Consider the following 19,124-nt stretch of genomic DNA (forward strand, 5'->3'; position numbering starts at 1 on the left):
CGAGAAATACATTAAATTTTGAGTGTGATTTAGTCTAAGGTGGTTGAGAATAGTTATAAATTATAAGATTTTAATGAAAATAGACTCATTTTTAATAGATTTGATCTATCACTCGAAAGTCTACGTTCATAAATATGTTATTAAGTATTTGAATTTATAATTCGGTAACATAACAATAAGAATATTAAAAGTGTAATCTTTAAGCCTGTGTGTAGTCATTTATTTATAAGATAAAAGGATAGCGTTAGTGTTGCATGGGTAATTACGTAATTGGATGGTCGAATATTGTTGTTATGGAAAGTAAAAGATATCATATTTTTGATTCGATAAGAAGTGATCCTATTATCTTAATGATAGGAAATGAAAAAATATAACATTTTTAATCAAATAGACCAGTATAATCTATTGTCATTATATTATTATCTATTTTAGATATACAGTCTATTTTAGTTTTAATTATAGATTTTACAATTTAAAACTTGTCTTAACAGTTTAAGGAGTTTACTGACTATTTAACTAGTCAATTTTTTTCATTTTTAATTAATATAAAATATATAAATAAAGTACAGATGAAGTCAATATTTCTTCTATACTTTATCAACCGGAGCTTCACTTAGAAACAAGGCCAAACGACTATTTCCCACCCAAGGTTTAGCGTTTTCTCAAAAGTCCCCCCTTTAATTATGGAAACACCAAACACCCACCCATGGCCGGTTAGATTTAACCAAACCCTAACGGCTGAAAATTTTATCTCCTTTTGCCCCCCTAAACTTTAAAAACTGAAATTTTCCCCCCGCCTAAGTTTTAAAAAATGACAGTTTCACCCTAGGGTTTGGTTTTGAAATCTCCGGCGACCTCTCCGACTCCGTTGCCGACGGTCGCTCTCTCCGGAAGCAACCTCTCCTTCCGGCGATCTCTTTCCTCCCATTTGGAGGTCCGATCGGCGCCCAGAGACGCCGTGGGAGACGAAGACTTCGTCGGTAAGACGAAGTTCTTCGTCTTCCCAGACGAAGCCGATGCCGTCGTCCTCGTCTGGGAAGACGGTCGTCTTCCCAGAGGTCTTCTTCTGGGAAGACAAAGAACTTCGTCTTCCCGACGAAGTCTTCGTCTCCTACGGCATCTCCGGGCGCCGATCGGACCTCCAAATGGGAGGAAAGAGATCGTCGGAAGGAGAGGTTGCTTCCGGAGGGAGCGGCCGTCGGCAACGGAGCCGGAGAGGTCGTCGGAGATTTCAAAACCAAACCCTAGGGTGAAACTGCCATTTTTTAAAACTTAGGCGGGGGGAAAATTTCAGTTTTTAAAGTTTAGGGGGGCAAAATAGATTCTATTTTAGTTTATTTTTAATATTATAGCTAAAATGACGATTTTACCCCTACCACCGTTAGGGTTTGGTTAAATCTAACTGGCCATGGGTGGGTGTTTGGTGTTTCCATAGTTAAAGGGGGGACTTTTGAGAAAACGCTAAACCTTGGGTGGGAAATAGTCGTTTGGCCTAGAAACAACCCAAAAGATATTTTGAAGTGATCATGAGGAAGGGAGTTACTCTTTCTGCTAATTAGGCCTAAAGTCTTCTTTTCACATCACACCATGGATGGGCGTACAATCATACTGTTGATTTGGTACATACTTAATTAAGCGCCTATTTTTTTGTTCTCTTTTAGAGTGCCCTAGGAAGATTATGCCGACAAAACTATAAATACCAAAGAAATTTAGTAATTGACTTTGTAATAAATTAACATAAGAAAATCCCAAGTGCAAAAAAGATAAGTCTCAACTACTTTAGTTAGCATGAATAAAAACAGGGCAATATTATAGGTTTATATTTTAAATACACAATTATATATATCTATATATATATATTATATAATTAAATATTATTTTATTTTTAATTTAAAATTATTAAATTATATTATGATATATATAAAATATATATTTATATTTAAAATAAATACACATAATTTTATTAAAAATAATATATATATATATTTTAAAACAAAACACACACAATATAAACAACAAGGTCAAACCAAAGACATGACAAGATGGACAATTAACTATGGAAGTTGTTTGTTTTCATAGAGTGGGCCTGGTAGTATAATATTAAAAATATATAAAATAAATATTAATAATTAATTGTTATTATATAATTAAATAATTTTAAATTAAAATTAAAATAATATTTAATTATAGATAATATAATATTATTATTATTTAAATTAATATTTATTATAAATATATATAATATTATCAATAATAATTTTTTCTTTTTTATAAATAAAGTGAGCTTCTCATACATGGCTTCAAATCAATTCTGGTGTAAGGGTTGATAGACATGACAACATTTGATAAGAAAGGTTGCGTTGATTTATGAAATCAAATTTATTGAGCTTCGGATTTAAACTAAATTTCAAATTTGTTAATCGCGATTGTCATGTTAAATAAACTTGTGGAGAAAAATTAAAAAAAAAAGAAAGAACAAAAAGTTTGGCAAATTTCGATGACCTTCGTTTTCTTTCAACCTCGTAATTACTGAAATGGTTTTTTCAGAAAATGTTGATTACACCTAATATAATATTTTAATATATTATATATTTATTAGGGTTGGGAACGGTTTAGGTTTTCACATTTTTCTATCCTAATCTTTGTCCTCGAGGAATCTTATTTAATGAGATCACGAGTTTTCTTTTTTATTCAATCACATCAAATTTTTCTGTCATTATGAATTAAAATTGAATTTTTAATTTTAATTTTGCAACAACAAGATATGACTTAACAACTTTATATATGCACACACTGGTGGAATCTCTTTTCATATGAATAGACACGATAAGGGATTGTGTTAAACTCTATCAAACCAAATATAGCATGATTTGTTATACTCACAGCTGGTCTTTTACCTAGGTTTGCTAATTGACATGTCTCATGAGTCCAATCAACTTACAAGCATGACAAACCCCACAACAAGATCTGTGACTCCTTAGTGTTTTTGCAAGCCGGTTGATGAGATTTTTGAAATTGATCTATTATTTTATGATCTTATCGTTTTTAATTATAATTTTATTATATTTTGTATTGGGTTGTATCAAACATGAGCGGCAAAAATGCAAACCGTGAAAAAAAAATAAAAAAGAAAAGCAGAGTCTCGTACCTTTGAATCTTTGATTTGTCTATCCATGAGAATCAAAATTTTTTTTTCCTTATATAAGTTATTAAAATACATATTTTATAATGATAATTGAATTCAACCATTTTCTAAAAATCAGAGGAATTATTAGAATTATAAAATGGAAAGTCATAACTTATTGGGTTGATATTTCAACTCTCAAATCAAGCTTTGAGACAAATTATAATGACACTTCAACAAATAAAGATTATTGGTTAAAGTAGAATACCTTCATTTATGGAATAGATGAAATTAATTAAATGGGCGGTGAGGCACCTAGGATGGCAACCTTTTATGTGCGATGGCGGTGGGGCTGGCAGTTGAGATAGGTGGACCCATAAATCCGTCCGCAATACAAGCTGTTTCCCACCCTCTATTATTACCCACAACCAGAAGGCAGGTGACCTTTATCTCTTAACCCAACACGTGGAAAAAATAAATGGATGAAATTTTATAATGATAAATAATTATCAACTCCAAGTACCACATAGCCACCGACTCCCTCCTGATTCTTGCTGAAAATAAATTGCAGAAATTGTATTCATATTTTTCAGCAAATTTCTCTAATATACACTTATTTATATACATTTATATGTTATATATAATATCTAATCTACCATTTCAATAAGCTTACATCGGGTCTCTTAACTCTCTGTACAAAGTATACAAGAAAGACAAATTACCTAACTATGATCAAAATACAACAAGGCACAGAAGAAAGCAGCAGAAAAGGAAGATGGAAATTCTGTTTAGTGACTTTTCTGCCTGCATCTCTTGCCTTCTCAACCGGGGGTTACTACCAACCCGTAGGTGATTGGAGTTGGGATATGTGTGTAAGCTTTCTGAATTTCCAAAAACCCTTGCGTAAACCAGCTCTCCGAACATACCGACTGCAGGATGATGAAAACTGGTCATTCCGGTGGTCCCAAGATTAAAAGGAGATGGAGAGTTATCTTCTAAACTGCTGTCCGGATAAGGATTATAGTGTTGGGTTTGATAAGGATTACGGTATGGAAGCTGTTGAACAGAATTCGACGAAGGGGATTGAAGAGCTTGGGTACCGCATGCTGGTGGTCTAGGGGGAATTGCCATGCCAGGAAGAGGCGGTTTGTCTGGAAGCTCAGATTCAGTTGGAGTTTGACCCCTTCCATAGAGGGGAACCATTTGTGTGTGGGATATGCCTGCCTTGCATACTGGACATTGTGGGTGTTCATCAGAAGAAAGGGAGGCACTCTGAACATGGAGCCACTTGTAGATGCAGGGCCAGCAGTAGAGATGGCCACATAAGGTGACAACCGGCTCATATGCAAACTCCAAGCAGATGTTGCAGTCAAAGCAACCATTATAATTGTCTGAACCAGTTGCTGCACCTGTAATGGATTTCCATTCCCGGGCAAAATATTGCTCATAAGCCATGGATCTGTTTGCGCGAGGTGCTGTACCTACTAGTGTTTGCTTGACACTGAAATCCAAAAAAAAAAAAAAAAAAAAGAAACAAGATCAGCGCTTGGTTACAAAAATTGATTAATATTTAACAACACTACTAGGATGAAAGGAGAGTAAAAACAAAAGAACTGCAAGAACACGATAATGGCTGTCTTTTGTACAAAAGAGCATCTTAAGCAACTGAATGAGCTTGTTGGAACTCATGATCAAGAGAGGCACACCAAACAAAATGGCCTTGCCGCTTGACTTAATTTGCACCCGAGGGAGCAAGAGGTAAGGGCTGACACACCTCATCCATTAATTGGATAAACAACACAAAGTTTGAAGGACCCACAACTTTGGACTCGTTTATTTTAATCAAAATATGTACGTACAAACAGCATATGATGCATGCCACGCTACTTTATACGCGTTTTTCTCCATTTCTTTTCTTTTCAAGTGAATATCTAGTTGAAGTTTTATTCATAATTTTCATACGCTATCATCTCATAACATTGCAGTGAAAGAGACAGTACTAATTTGTTTCCTTCTTTCTCCTACTTCATATTCACTGAATTTCTATTTATGGTTCCATACAAAAATTTCATATTGCAATGACAATGAAGTGACATTTCTGGCTTAATTATATGTTCTTAAAAAGAGAATTTAAAATGTTTTGATCTGCTGATAATGATAAGTTAACTCACTTTCCAAAATGCTTTAGCAAATGTAACATTTAAAAAATGCACAAAAATTTTGTTGAACCATAAGCTATATATAAACTAAAATGCATAGAGCTAGATGTCTAATCAAAATAGGAAAAATAACAATTCAAGGGAGAAGAAGAAATTGATGAATATAGCTACTCTTGGCTTTGATGATAACATTAATGATGTCATTCAAAAAGGAAACAAATGCATAAAATCGTGAAACAAATGCATAAAATCGTGGAACAAGTCCAATTCCAACATAGAGTGGTTAAAACACATGCGCGCACTTTCCCAACAGATACCAGTAGAATAAGTAACCCAGGAAATTTATTACCAACCCACCAAACATGAGATAATAAATAAATAATAGGAACAAAATAATAAATAATAGGAACAAAATAATTTCAGGGAAAAGGAGATCGATGCTGTACGATCCAGCTTAGAAAATAATGCAATCAAACAAAATGAGAGGGTTCCAAGCATTGACACCGTACGGACACCTTCAGTCATTTATTAAAGAGCTAAAAAATATCTAGAACAGGAGTATATGATTCATGCATATGAATTTTAGAGATTTAGTGGACAACAATAATCAGATTTTGATATGAACAAGCTAAAAATGGTTAGACTGAAACAGCAAAAGTATTTCACAAGTAATCTCAGTGTAAAAATAACTTATAAAAGATATGAAAGAAACATTGTTTCAAAATTAAGTAAAGCCATCAGTCCAAGAAAAAGAAGTCAAGTTAGAATTTTCTTTTCTTTTCATTCACTCATCATGCTAATTCCAAACCTCTGACTGGACGATTTCACATATTCGTTGTAAAGCTAAAGTTTACTCTATCCAAGGATGTCAAACCCTCTATAATTTCTTATAATATAAACATTAATTATCTGTTTAACCATTAATTATAATATTTTAAGTAATCTATCTTTAAAATAATCTCTCTATTTTGATAACAAAATATTATACAAATCAAACACTCCTTAAGAACAACACTATTTTTACTATAGAAAAAGTTTCACCATGAATGAAATTATATTCACAAGATACCAAAAATCCAAACTCACAAAATTATCAACCTTAAAATTTTAAGTTCTCCAACCAGTTACACCAGTGAACCACCATACTCCACTTTTACCTGGAAGAATCAGAAATGGTTTAGATCTCAACTTCTAATTAAAGGACGTGAGGATGATATTATGACAGAAACCTGATCCCTCACACTCAGTGACTTTCATGAAAGAAGTCACAAAAAATGGCGCAAACAATACATCTCACCGAAAATCTGTAAGTGAATCGGCAAAATTCAACGAAACAACTAGTTTAACGTTCTAAAAATTCCAATTATAATCTATCATTCCCCATTGCTTCGTTTTCGGGAAATTTCAGATAAAAATATCAGTTAATATTACTACATACAAAATTATTTAATGCAGCTTCAACTAATTGCGAATTCAAAAAAGCTCACAAGATCCATGCCTTTTCCATCAAATTATAATTGAAAAAAAACTCCAAAAACAACCAGGCTTCCAGGCAAAGAAATAAATTAAATTAAATTAAAATGATCAATACACGTACCAAAAACTGATAAAACTGATAACACAACGTTTCGCGGCACCTTCAGCAGTGAGAGATTCGACGAATTTAGGAGTTACAAGAGAGAAAATTAATTTTAAAAAAATAAGACAGAAAAATAAAGAGAAAGAGAGAGTTGCTTGATGATGAAGAGAGCAGGTGAAGGGCAGAGTATAACAAGTTTATAAAGGAATCCATTCAACTTTGGGCTAAAATCTGATGTGGCTTCATCCCCTGCGTGATCCACGCGTGTGCAGTGTGCTCTTCTCTTATTGGATCACTTTCTAGAAACCAATTAAATACGCCTATTTGCAATTATCAACTACTTATTATTTTATCATAGGTACTTTATAATAATTATAAATGGATGGATTACCATTTTACTTAAAAAATTAAGATTTTTGAGAATGAGTACATCACATTAACGGCCTGAGTATTGACTTTATATTAAAAAATAGGATTACGTATATTTATTTTAAATATATAAATATATCTTTTTAAATTAAAAATAAAATAATATATAATTATACAATAATATATATAAATATATATATATATATGTATTTAAAATATATAAACATAATATTATTTATAAAAAAAACTTTTCTTAGACAAAGTTAACATATATTATTAAAGAATTTTAAATGAAGTGTGAACAACCCAAACTTGTCGTTGACCAATGGTGTGATCAAAATCCATATTCTATGCATCAATTCAATAATATCATTTTAATAACACTAAGAGACTATTTCCCACCCAAAATAAAATTCTTACCCCTTAAATTTAAGAAAAAAGACAAATTCTTTTGTTGAACAAAAGGGTATAAATGTTATTTTATATCAATTTATCTTTTTAAAATTTTAAAATGTACCCGGTGTTAATACAAATTTCAAGTTTTTTTAATTTGAACAAAATTTAAGGTGTTATTGAAATTTTAAAATTTTAATATGTTTTTAAATAGTTTTAATGATAATAATTATATGTCAAAGAACGGATCAAAATACAATATAATTAATTTAGTTAAAGTTTTCATATTTTTAAAAAATTCATTGATATGATAGTAAATTGATATTTAATAAGGGCAGCTTTGTAATTCTTTTATCAGGACAAATAATTGTTAAAAAAAAAAAAACTTATTAGATTCAATCGATGTTGCATGACATTCAACGGGCGAGCATTTGTCATTTCATTAGCCTAGGGTGGGACACAGTCATTTGACCTTTAATAATTTCTCATTGCCTCACTTTAGAGCCCTGTCATGTCATGGTTCAACAATTTCCATCCAATCAGATTTGTTCCGGCCTTAATTAGAAAACAAAACAACCAATTTTTTAAAAAAGGGAGGGTCCCTATCAGTAACCAATGACATTGTGCAGGCCAGAGGCTAATACAACAAATAACTAAAAGGAAAAGCACTACGTACCACCCAAGTTTTAACCAATTTTCAATACATATCCACAACATTTCAAAAATTCAATAATCACTTTATAAACGGTTAAACTTAACCAAAACTATTAATTATAGGAAGTAAAATCATCATTTTATTAGTATTATTAAAATAAAAAAATTATATCTCATTTCTCTTCTCTTAGTTTAAAAAACTAACAATTTTCACAAGATTGAGTTTTAAAAAATTCATTTTTTTCTTTATGGTTTGAAAAACATATCCAACCAACTATCTAGAGAACGGCGGCGTCCCTCTATGGTGTTTCTCTCTTAACAAAGTTTCTTTCCCTTTCTAATGGTCTCCTCCATTATTCAAATTTAGATGACAAACATCATTCATTGTGATGATGGGTAATCGTCTTTTATGGTCGAATATAAAAAATTGCGTGGAAAGCATGAAATGTTGGTGGAAATGGTGGTGCCTATAGAAGAGAAACAAACCCTAGAAATGAAATGTTAACTTTTCAAATTTTGAGAATTGAGGTAAGATGTTAGTTTTTAAAACTTAAGAGGAGAATGTTTTAATTTGTAGGGTTTTAAGATTTAGTAATAAAACGATAATTTTACTATTATCTATGACTAAAAATTCTTACAGAAATTAGTTTATAAATAAGTATTTAAGCTTTTAAAATATCATAAATGTGTTCTTGAGAATTCACTAAAGCTTGGGTGGGAAGTACTCCTTTGTGCTAACTAAAATCTTATTATTTTTTAAAGATTGGCGTGCCTACGTGTTTCAAATAATAATATTGGATAAAATTTCATAATTATTTTACTTATAAAATCTTCAATAGTTAAAATGATATTTTTTTGAAGTGTTTCATAACAATGTTGCCCATTTGTTTCCTTTTTTTTTAATTAAATGATATAAAAGGCAAGTTTGAGTTGCCAGCCCACACGAGAAACAAGTGTTGCTTATCGTTTTAACCGTTTGATGATAAGGATAGAAAACGTTGCGCCATCATGATGGAAAAACTCAAAAAAGTTGTCTTCTAGATGACAAAAATTGGACAGTTCTTCAAAAATAATTTCCGTTGCAAAATATCCCCAATAAGAAATTCTGTTACAAAATTTCCCCAATTTCTCTTTCTTATTTTTCTGGTTCTATAATTAAAATGAAAAGTGTTGCAAAATTTTTTATAATATAAATAAAAAAATTATTTAATTCGTCTTTTTCTTCATCCGAGGTTGAATCGACGAAAGCATATCTTCTTTCTCATCATCTAAAGTCGATTCGATGAGAATCATTTTTGTCTTTGATTTGACTATTTATCGTGCATTGGACATATTTGTTTGTCATTAGCCTTCTTTGGCAACAATGACAAAGGGAGAAGGATGAGCTGAATATGATCTTGGTTGAAGTATGGTTGTTGGAGAATGAAGGGAAAAACTGAAATCCTAAGGGCAAATATGTAATTTTAAAAAATTTAAGCTGAAGAAAAATTATGAATTTTAAAAATTAAAATATTAAAATAGAGAAATAAGATAAATTTTTATTTTTTAAATATTTACTAGTAAAATAATAATTATACATTTAAATTTAATAATTTTTTAACTTTAATAACTAATGAATAATTATTTACATTTTTAAAATTTTGCGAGTGAATTAGCTTTTATAATATCAATAGATTAATTGATTTAGGAGAGGATTTCTTAAAAAAACTAAAGGCCAGAGGACTATTTCACCCCCAAGTTTAAGTATGATCCTAAAGTCACACCAATAAGGTTTAAAAAACTCAAAATCCTACTCATCTGTTAAAAATCACAGTTATGATTAGGGGTAAAATAGTTATTTAATAAAAAATTTTAAAAATATAAAGTTTTGTTACATTTTCTCCCTTAGCTTGAAAACTCACAATTCAACCTATACCTGAAGTTTGAAAAATCAAAATTTCCCCTATAGAGTTTGCAAATCATGGTCGGAGTCATCAAAGATGGTCGTATCTGGTGGCGTTGGCTCTCCCTTTGGGCTCAACTCTCCCTACTGATCACTTCCTAGCCATCGGAGTAGGCTATTTTCCTCTGACAAAGATGAAAACGTTTTCGTCAAGGTATCTTCGTCTCGGACAAAGATGATTTCATCTTCGTCCAAGACAAAGACGATCATCGGTGGTCTTAGACGGCCACGTTGTCTCCGTTTGAGACCACCAACGATCATCTTCATTTGAAACAAAGATACTCCGATGAAAACGGTTCATCTTTGTCAAAGGAAATAGCCTACATCAATGGTTGGAAAGTTATCGGCATAGAGAGTTTAGCTAGGAGGGAGAGCCAACATCACCGAAGACAACCATTTCTGGTGACTCCAACCATGATTTGCAAACCCTATAGGGGAAATTTTGATCTTTCAAACTTCTGGTGGGAGAAATTATGAGATTTTTAAACTGAGGGGGTCAAACGTAATAAAATTTTAGTTTTTTTGGTTAAAAGAAGGTTTTACCTTTAACCCTAATTGAAATTTTTAACGGATGAATGAGATTTTGAATTTTTCAAATCTCACAGGTGTGTCTTTGGGATAACACTTAAACTTGGATGGGAAATAGTCCTTAGGCAAAAACTAAAACATTGGTTTTATTGAGGATAAAAATCACTTTGGTGCCTCCACTGTTTTAATTTTGCACATTTTAACCAAGTGATACATCTTTAATATATTGAATATTAATTAATTAATATATTAATTCTTATTAAAAGTAGCATCATATATGATAAATAATTTTAATATATATATGTTAATATTTATGAATTATTTCAAGTTTTAAAATCTAAGTATGGTTGTCATGGATAATGGTTGAGTTCAATCAAATTCAAACACCCAAGATTAAAGACAATGAATAATATTCTAAATGGTAATAAAGTGGTATTAATTACCAATTACTTTAATTGTATACAAGAGGTTATCAATTTATCATAATTTTCATGTAGAACATTTTGAAGACATATATTAATTCTTAGGTTTAGTTAAAATGTAAAATCATTCAATTTTCAACACCCTTGCAAGAAAATTCCTAAGCGACCAACGGTAACCACTTATCTATATAAATATTGTTATAGAAATTGAGTATATCCTTTTAAAAGTGAAAAATGAGTGACATGTTGAATTAAAGTTTAAAATAGGCCAAAAGACTTATTCCTGCTCAAAGTATATTGTTTTTCTAAGTTTTCTCCTTTAAATTTAAAAATCTCATTTATCCACCCATAGGTGGTTATATCTATTAATTTTAAGGGTAAAATTATTATTTTATATTAATATTAAAAATAAACTTAAATTTGATTTTATTTGTCCCCTTAAACCTTAAAAACTAACAATTTTTTCTCAACTTAAGTTTTGAAAAACAACATTTTTCTCTTAGGGTTTTTAATTTTTCAGATTCAATTTTTTCAACGACGAAGAGACTTCTCTGACCATTTCCAAGCAATGTCTCTTTCTCTCTTACGCATTCTCCTTCCAATACTATATGACATCATCATTATCAAAAAACGAAATTAATTTGTCTTCGTGAAAACTCTTCATCGACAAAGAGTTTTGTCCTATGGCCTTTAAAATAACCTAATATATCTATTAAAAAATAACTCTTTAAAAATATGGAAAGTAAGCATTGACTTGAGTTTAGGTTAAAGACCTAAGATTGGTTTAAAAACGTGTTAAATGAGGTATTTTTGTTCATAAAATGGAATTAGGAAATTTTTTCAAAAGTATTACTTTTTAATTTACCATTAAAAAAAATCTATTTAATTTTTTTAATTCATTATTCTTATGAATCTGCTAAACGAGAAATGGACAAAAAGTGACTATCGTCCCAATACTCTTGAGCATTAAGATTAGCGATAAGAGATTTTATGTTTCATTGAAACTTATTAGTTATAATTACAAAAAAGTATTATTTTTCTCAAAATACATGTGAAATTTTTAAAAAATACAAAACAGATTTAAATTATTTAGGGATTTTCCATATATTATAATAAAAATTAACTTCATTAAAAAAATGAAATAATCAAAATAACTATAATAAAATACATAATTTAAAATTTTGAATTAAACCTTTTTGGATAGTCGCGCCAAAAACGTATGTCCTTTATCAAAGCCTCTCATCATTTTGATTGTCATTTGTCACTTCGGTTCGCGCTTCGGATTTGAAAAACCACCAAAATGTCCGCAGCGAAATCGATCTCCCGAAAACGAGGCTTCGCCTCTGAACTCACGAAGTCGGATTCGAATCGAGTGGTGGACGATTTCGATCTGGATCTCTCCAGGTTTGTTCGACGGTGATAAAAGTAGCTTTTCAGTGATGACTATTTCCAATTTTGAACTGTTGATAATACTGCAGTGACTTGAAAGGCATAATGTCGGCGCTTCAGCAGATAAAAGAGAAAGCGCAACATGACGATCGAAAGAAGAAAGAGGAAACAATTTCTAGGTAATTTTAGAAATTTCATCTGAAGGGATAACTAGTTTTATGAGATATAGATCTCTACGCTTTTTCCTTTTTTTTTTTGCTTTCATTCAATTATTTGAGATTCAAAATTTATAACACTTGAATCTTTAATGATAATCGATGCTTTCATATGAATAGACTATGAAAGTAATAAATTATATTTGGATTTGCATATTTTTATTTAAATTTATCTTTACATGGACACTAATGTGTTTGTAGGCTTATACAGGCTTACATTTTCTCTTAACCAAGTGATTTGGATTGCTTCCCATATTGTTAAAAATCATTGTTCTATAGTTTATAGATTTGGTCTGAAATTGATAAGGACGTAATCTAGTATTAAAATTTACTTGAAAATTTCTAACAACAGATTTTTATAGGTAATTTTACTAAACGTAATTTTATGCTTTGTAAAATTTGGTTTTACCTATAAACAAATTCTAGGACTCCAAAAGGTACCTTAACTTCATTCTTTAGTACAAGAGAAGATTGTTGCAGATAAATGGATTTATTTATTCTTGTGTCATATATGTTTATAACTTGCTCCTTATGTATCAAATCTTGCAATTATTCTAACTTTAAATTGTGTCTGGTGTCAGTGTGGCCTCGGAAATCAGGTCTAAGATTGATGAATTGAAGTTGAAACTAGAGAAGGATAGGTAAATTTGATGAGTAGGTTGAATAACGAACTCTTATTTGTTTGCGAAGTATGCTGTTTAAAAGTTGCATTTTTCATTGTAGACAAGGTTTTGCTAAGGCACTTTCCAAGAACTCCAAAGAGGTCTCTGGTGAACAAAGAAGCCCGACGCAAGATTCCAGAAGATAGATTTTAAATTTAAAATTTGCTTTCTGGTAAAGTGTTGACAGATTTATTTGAATAAGATATATGGTTACATTTTTTCAGTGCGAGAGTCGATTAAAGAATGAGACTACAAAGTTTCAAGGGGTTTATGAGAAATTCTGCAAGGAAAGAGATGCCCATCTTCAGGTCTTAAAAGGTACTTCCTGCTACTGGTTTTTTGAATTTTCGTCTCATTCATTTTCATTAATGTGTTTATAGCAATCTGATTTGCCAGCTCGTAGGACCATTTTGTGAATCAAATACGCCAAGTCCTCACCCAACATTTATTTCGTGCTGTCTAGTAGCAATCTATTTATTGTGAAAGCAATCTGATTTGCCAGCTCTTAGGGCCATTTTGTGAATCAACTACACCAAGTCCTTTTCACCCAACATTTATTTCGTGCTGTCTAGTAGCAATTGCACTATTATTGTATTACCACTTCTGAAGTACATACCGACTTCAGTTTTTGGCTTCAGTTTCCCAAGCTCCCATTTTCTTGCCATCAAGGTTTGAGAGTTCGGATCAATTTGAGTTTAGCTTAGTTTGAAAAAGTTAAACTCTTTTCAAATCAATTTAAACTTAGTTTGGTTTGATGGGAGTTGAACTTAAGTTTGTCTATATTATTGAGTTTAGATCAAACTCGAATTAAACTTAATTTAGTAATGTAATTAAGTGAAAATAGGTTAAAATGATGTCAACTTGATGGGTATTAATTGAAACATTTTAACTAATTTGAATTGAGTTTTTTTCAAATTTACAATCTCGAACTTGATAATATAAAACTTTTAAATTTGAGCTCGCTTGCTTAAGCTGAGCTCATTTGAGCTAAGTTGACAAACAAGCTTGGTTAATCTACTCCAACTGAAATCTGATTTTTCTCTATGTCATATACATAAATGACACGGTTAATCACATTTCATATTTCAGTCTTGTTCTTTGCTTTTGGACAGATACTATTTCCAAATTTGAGGAAGACAAGGAAAGGCTGTTCACGCGCTATGAACAACTGAGTAAGAAATGCGAATCTCGTCCTTCATTCTTAAATGAAATAAATTTCAACTGACAATTGGGTGATTGAAATCAGGGAAGAAAGAAAAGAGTTTAATATCGGATCAAGAGAAATATTGTGCTGATAAAATTGCTAAGTTGGAGGAGTCCTTGAAAAAGAAGAAGCAGGTAAATAACAACGAGCATTAAGTTACTGGATTGCTGGTTCGTTTACTCTAATGGAAATAAAATAACTGTTAAGCTAGATTTTGCTATTTGGCAAACAGGATGACAAAACTTTCAGCCTTTTGAGGAAAACTCTTGGTTCATTTCTTGAGGATGCCTCAGACGAGGACTTCCCCCCTGATGATTGAAGATTTGCTTCAAAATAGATCGCTCAAAACATCTAACTACCAACATTTTTAATCTTTAAGGGAGTAGCTTATAGTATGTTGTCTCTGAGAAACTCCAATGCATTGGTTACATGGAAACGGAAGGGTTTCATAGTCATTTGTAGGTTCTTCTTCTCAACTTTCGAATAACCATTTTCAAAATCATTTTTCTCAACTCGTCTGAAACTGATGTGAAGACTGTAGAAAGAAAACTTTAGGTATGCTAGGAATGTAAATGCTCTTAGAAAATCAATTTTCAAGCTTAAAATAAAACGTGTTATTGATCTTAAACCAATGCACATTTTTCTTGACTATTTCTATAATTTGCCTCAGAGAAATTTCAAGAACATGTTTTTTCAGCATTCCTTACGGCTTTTTTAATCCACGGTTCAAGTGCGGTGTACAGAAAGAATGAGCTACGGATATGATTAGAAAAAGATTCAACTCTTCCCGCAAAAGTCAACGTAGATTATTCTATTAATAGATATATCGGATCTGTTGATTAAACTATTAATCAATTTATAACTCAATTTGATTTCAAAATCTATATATAAACATTAACTTATTTAAAATTTATTCAAAATTGATAAATATTTTTAAATCGGAAAAACTATTTAAAATTAATAATTTAAAATTAATTTTTTTAATTGTATAATGGTGTGTGGGGTATGACCATGTAACTGGAAGGTTGGCATATGTACGGTTTGTGATGAGAACGACCATACGGGCAGTGCGTGCCACGGATGGTTAGTCGTTGACAAATTGCCACTAACTAATAAAGAACCACAGCCGGATCAGAAGACACAGTCAAACCCAATCTAACATGTGAAACACATGAAAAATCTCACAAAGTTATTACTGTGCAATAACATTAACTTTTCCTGTACATTGATGTACAGAAACTTCACATTTAGAGAATAAACAGTTTTTGGTATGGTATCAAGAAAGATGAAAATAAAAATCCATATCCAGCGAAGAAAATGGCTTTCAACATGCTGGGCCAGGAGGGGTGGGTTGGCCCTGTTGTACGGACCAAGGGGGACGCCTATTATGATCCTGCACACGGAATACTTATTTGAGATAACATAATTATCCAAGGAGACCAACTTTTTCCATTTCAAAAATGTTTTTCTACAAAGTTAGCTCTCAAGAAGTATTTGAATAATAACTATAGTATTTTCTTCTCTATAATATACAATAAAAACACTACTAGATATAATTCATATTACAATCTTTCAAGTATTCAACTAAAAGTACAACAAATTTAAAACAACTTTGAAAATTGTTGAAGTATAACCATTCCCGAACACACTCAACATATTGCCCTAATCAACTTTGAAAATTGTTCAATAAATGTGTGAAATTCTCGTTGGAATAATTTATAAATTTAGAACAAGTGCCTCTCAAATTGAATTTGATCAAAAAATCATTTGTCTAGCAAACTTGGCGGCTTGACAAACAAGATAAAAGTTCTAGAACTTGGAGGAATTCACAATCGTACAAGAATTAATAAAGCAGTTCACATACCCCAATTTCTGTCACAACATGACAGGTGGAACACCTAACTGATGGAGCTCCGTAAGGATACATCAACAACACTGCACAACTTGTGCACATAACTTGCCCAACCTGGTGTGCTGAATAAGAAAGACAAATTTATAAGTTTAAACATCTAAGTCTGATGAGATTACAAAGCAAAATAAAAATTGGGCTACTCTGACAATACTTTGAACATCAATATCTGACATGAAACTATATGGCAATTGAGTTGTGAGATTGTACTGATCATAAGCCTACACAAGAACTTTTCAATCTATTCAATTCACGATGACCATGTATTTAAACTGCACCCTTATGTGGGATATCACAGAATTGGGTAATACAAGGTTCTTCTCATCTGAGTTAGCAACTGGCAACTGTTCCAAAGGTGATGTGTGAAACTATTAATGCACTGACAAATAGACTAGCCTAGAAGCACAACTGCAAAAGAACGATAAGAGTTGGGAAGCCATACTAAGGATGCAATAATGTCAGTATGGCACTCATGTACATCCAAAATTTGATGACTTCAGTGCCCCAAAGATATAACTATAGGTCTTGTGGAACCTGCTCACTGTGACGGGTATTTTAGGGCCTATATATCTCACTTAGATGTACGGCTGTCATGTGTATGGGCCAGGTCAATAATGGGTATTGATTTAAACTGATAGAACGTCATTTTCATACGCTAGGTAGTTGGCATGCTCAAACCATATTAGGGTTTGGTAAAATGATAGGAGGTGAGAGATACAAAGGTGAATCTACCAAAATTTTGGAACCCTTCAACCATATTTATTAATGATCAAATCACATAGAAACAACTAATGGATAAACTGTTAAAAAAAGGACAAAATATCCGTTTAATTATGTGTGGAAGAGAAGGGAAGCACCTTCTAGCACAAAGTTAATTGTCTGACAACACGAACATTTCACATATTTAGCCCCTTGTGGATATGCAAGCAATCGCCGACAAGAACCACAAACCATTTGAGCCATTTCTGCAACAAATTAAAAAAAAAAAAGCACAGCCAGAAGACCTTTAACAAACAAACTGATACTGTGATACTAAGCTTGCAACTAGCACAAAAATTCAATTATCTCTCATATCTGTGCAAGAAAGGTTACAAATGAAATAAAAAGTAACATCAATCGCAAGAGATATTGATTCATAAAAAGCATAATAAATAAAGTTTTTAGGTGAGCACATGGTTCCAGCAACAAAGATCGTACTACAACTAAATACCTGCTCCTTCAAGTGGCAGCATTTCTTGTCGCATATTGGCTAACATTTAATACTTAAACAGACACACCAGTGATCAATATAGCTTCCTCTCCCCGAAGTTGCTAAGTTCTTTAAAACCCCTAACATTTTTCTTCACAGAATCTCAATAGACTATTCTTACAAAATGTAACTTAATTATCACTTATTACGTTCCTCCTAAGACAAAGGTTGCTAAAATTTAAATTACTTGTAGCATTTAGCAATCTATAGTTACCAAGTGGGTAAAATTAAAAAATTCAGAAACTTAATAGCAACTTCCAGCAACAGATAATCACTGAAGAATAAAACTCAAATGAATACTATGCTTCGGTGCTAAAGGCTTTTGTATAATGAAGAAACTCGTAATCAGGTTTTAAATAAAATCAAAATTATGCAAATAAACCAATTTAAATATTCACTGAAACATATAAAACTCGTAGTGAATAAAGAGGGTTTCTGACCAGAAGAAGAAGGCCGCAGCTGCGGTGCTGCGGACGCTGGTGCTGGTGGAGGAAGAATGGGTTGTTGCCAGCCGGGCGGGGGCCCATCATCATCGTCTTCTTCTTCTGGTTTTTCCGTCGATTCTTTTTCTTCTTTGTTCTCCATTCTCCGTGACTGCGAGTTCGAGTACAGGAAGGTGCGCTAATTTTCATTTTAAAATACAGTATCTGAAATAAAAATAGTAATATTTAATAATAATAATAATAATAATAATAATATCGAGAAAAAATGATAAATTCGATTTTTAATGGCGTAAAAATATTCCATTTAAAGTTTGATATAAATTAATTTAATATGATAAAAGTAGATAAAAGCAAATTAAGGGAAAATAAAAAAGGTCAAAAAAAAATTAAGTGAATTGCATGTTAAGGGACGAATTTATCTACAATTATAGCACAATCCTTCATCAATTTAAAATATCAATAATGGGGTATTGCATATTTCTTTTTTTTTTCTCTTTTTGATGTTTGGGCAAAAAATAAATAAATAAAACTAATAAATAAATAAAAGACAGTACAATTAGATTATAAAATTTATAAAAAAGGAGAAGCCATGCCCATGACATGACATTGATAAAAAAATTGGAGCTTGCTAAGGAATTAGCCCATTAAATGTAAGGGATCAAAGTTTGAGTGTTAATAAAATTAATAGAGTGTAAGAATTTTTACGATGAAAGTTTGAGTTTGAGTTTTCATCACGTTTATGAAACCTTGACTTACTTGATATAATGATTATAAGTCTGATTACTGTATCATAAATTTATCTGTTTAATAAATACGATTATAAAAAAAAAGAAAAGATTGTAGGGGAGATGTGATGGAGATTTGGGGTCCTAAATGAATGGAA

General features: G+C 31.5%; 3 protein-coding genes across 5 annotated transcripts; 1 reads left to right on the forward strand and 2 right to left on the reverse strand.

The window, feature by feature from the left end:
* Positions 1 to 3,689: 3,689 nt before the first annotated feature.
* LOC123193555 (E3 ubiquitin-protein ligase RMA1H1-like) lies at positions 3,690 to 7,044 on the reverse strand. 2 transcript variants are annotated; one of them, XM_044606591.1, is made up of 3 exons: positions 6,881 to 7,044; positions 6,382 to 6,440; positions 3,690 to 4,625 (listed from the first exon to the last, which is right to left on the reverse strand). In XM_044606591.1, the coding sequence occupies exon 3, from the start codon at positions 4,577 to 4,579 to the stop codon at positions 3,857 to 3,859; it is 723 nt and encodes a 240-aa protein (XP_044462526.1). In that variant the 5' UTR covers positions 4,580 to 4,625; positions 6,382 to 6,440; positions 6,881 to 7,044; the 3' UTR covers positions 3,690 to 3,856. The 2 variants fall into 2 exon arrangements, with proteins under 2 accessions (XP_044462526.1, XP_044462525.1); XM_044606590.1 differs by lacking the exon at positions 6,382 to 6,440 and having other exon boundaries at positions 6,881 to 7,039.
* A 5,342-nt stretch (positions 7,045 to 12,386) lies between these two features.
* Positions 12,387 to 15,291, forward strand: LOC123193454 (myosin-2 heavy chain). Of its 2 annotated transcripts, none has more exons than XM_044606456.1 (8): positions 12,387 to 12,574; positions 12,649 to 12,738; positions 13,356 to 13,415; positions 13,498 to 13,537; positions 13,661 to 13,754; positions 14,549 to 14,608; positions 14,683 to 14,774; positions 14,852 to 15,291. In XM_044606456.1, exons 1-8 carry the CDS (start codon positions 12,471 to 12,473, stop codon positions 14,957 to 14,959), a joined length of 648 nt encoding a protein of 215 aa, XP_044462391.1. In that variant the 5' UTR covers positions 12,387 to 12,470; the 3' UTR covers positions 14,960 to 15,291. The 2 variants fall into 2 exon arrangements, with proteins under 2 accessions (XP_044462391.1, XP_044462392.1); XM_044606457.1 differs by having other exon boundaries at positions 12,388 to 12,574; positions 14,873 to 15,291.
* Positions 15,292 to 15,812: 521 nt separating this feature from the next.
* LOC123192550 (protein LOL2) lies at positions 15,813 to 18,430 on the reverse strand. The gene is made up of 4 exons (XM_044605134.1): positions 18,239 to 18,430; positions 17,407 to 17,514; positions 16,505 to 16,614; positions 15,813 to 16,033 (listed from the first exon to the last, which is right to left on the reverse strand). The coding sequence occupies exons 1-4, from the start codon at positions 18,381 to 18,383 to the stop codon at positions 15,965 to 15,967; spliced, it is 432 nt and encodes a 143-aa protein (XP_044461069.1). The 5' UTR covers positions 18,384 to 18,430; the 3' UTR covers positions 15,813 to 15,964.
* Positions 18,431 to 19,124: the final 694 nt, after the last annotated feature.

Source organism: Mangifera indica, chromosome 12 (genome assembly GCF_011075055.1).
Source record: "Mangifera indica cultivar Alphonso chromosome 12, CATAS_Mindica_2.1, whole genome shotgun sequence".
NCBI lineage: Eukaryota > Viridiplantae > Streptophyta > Magnoliopsida > Sapindales > Anacardiaceae > Mangifera > Mangifera indica.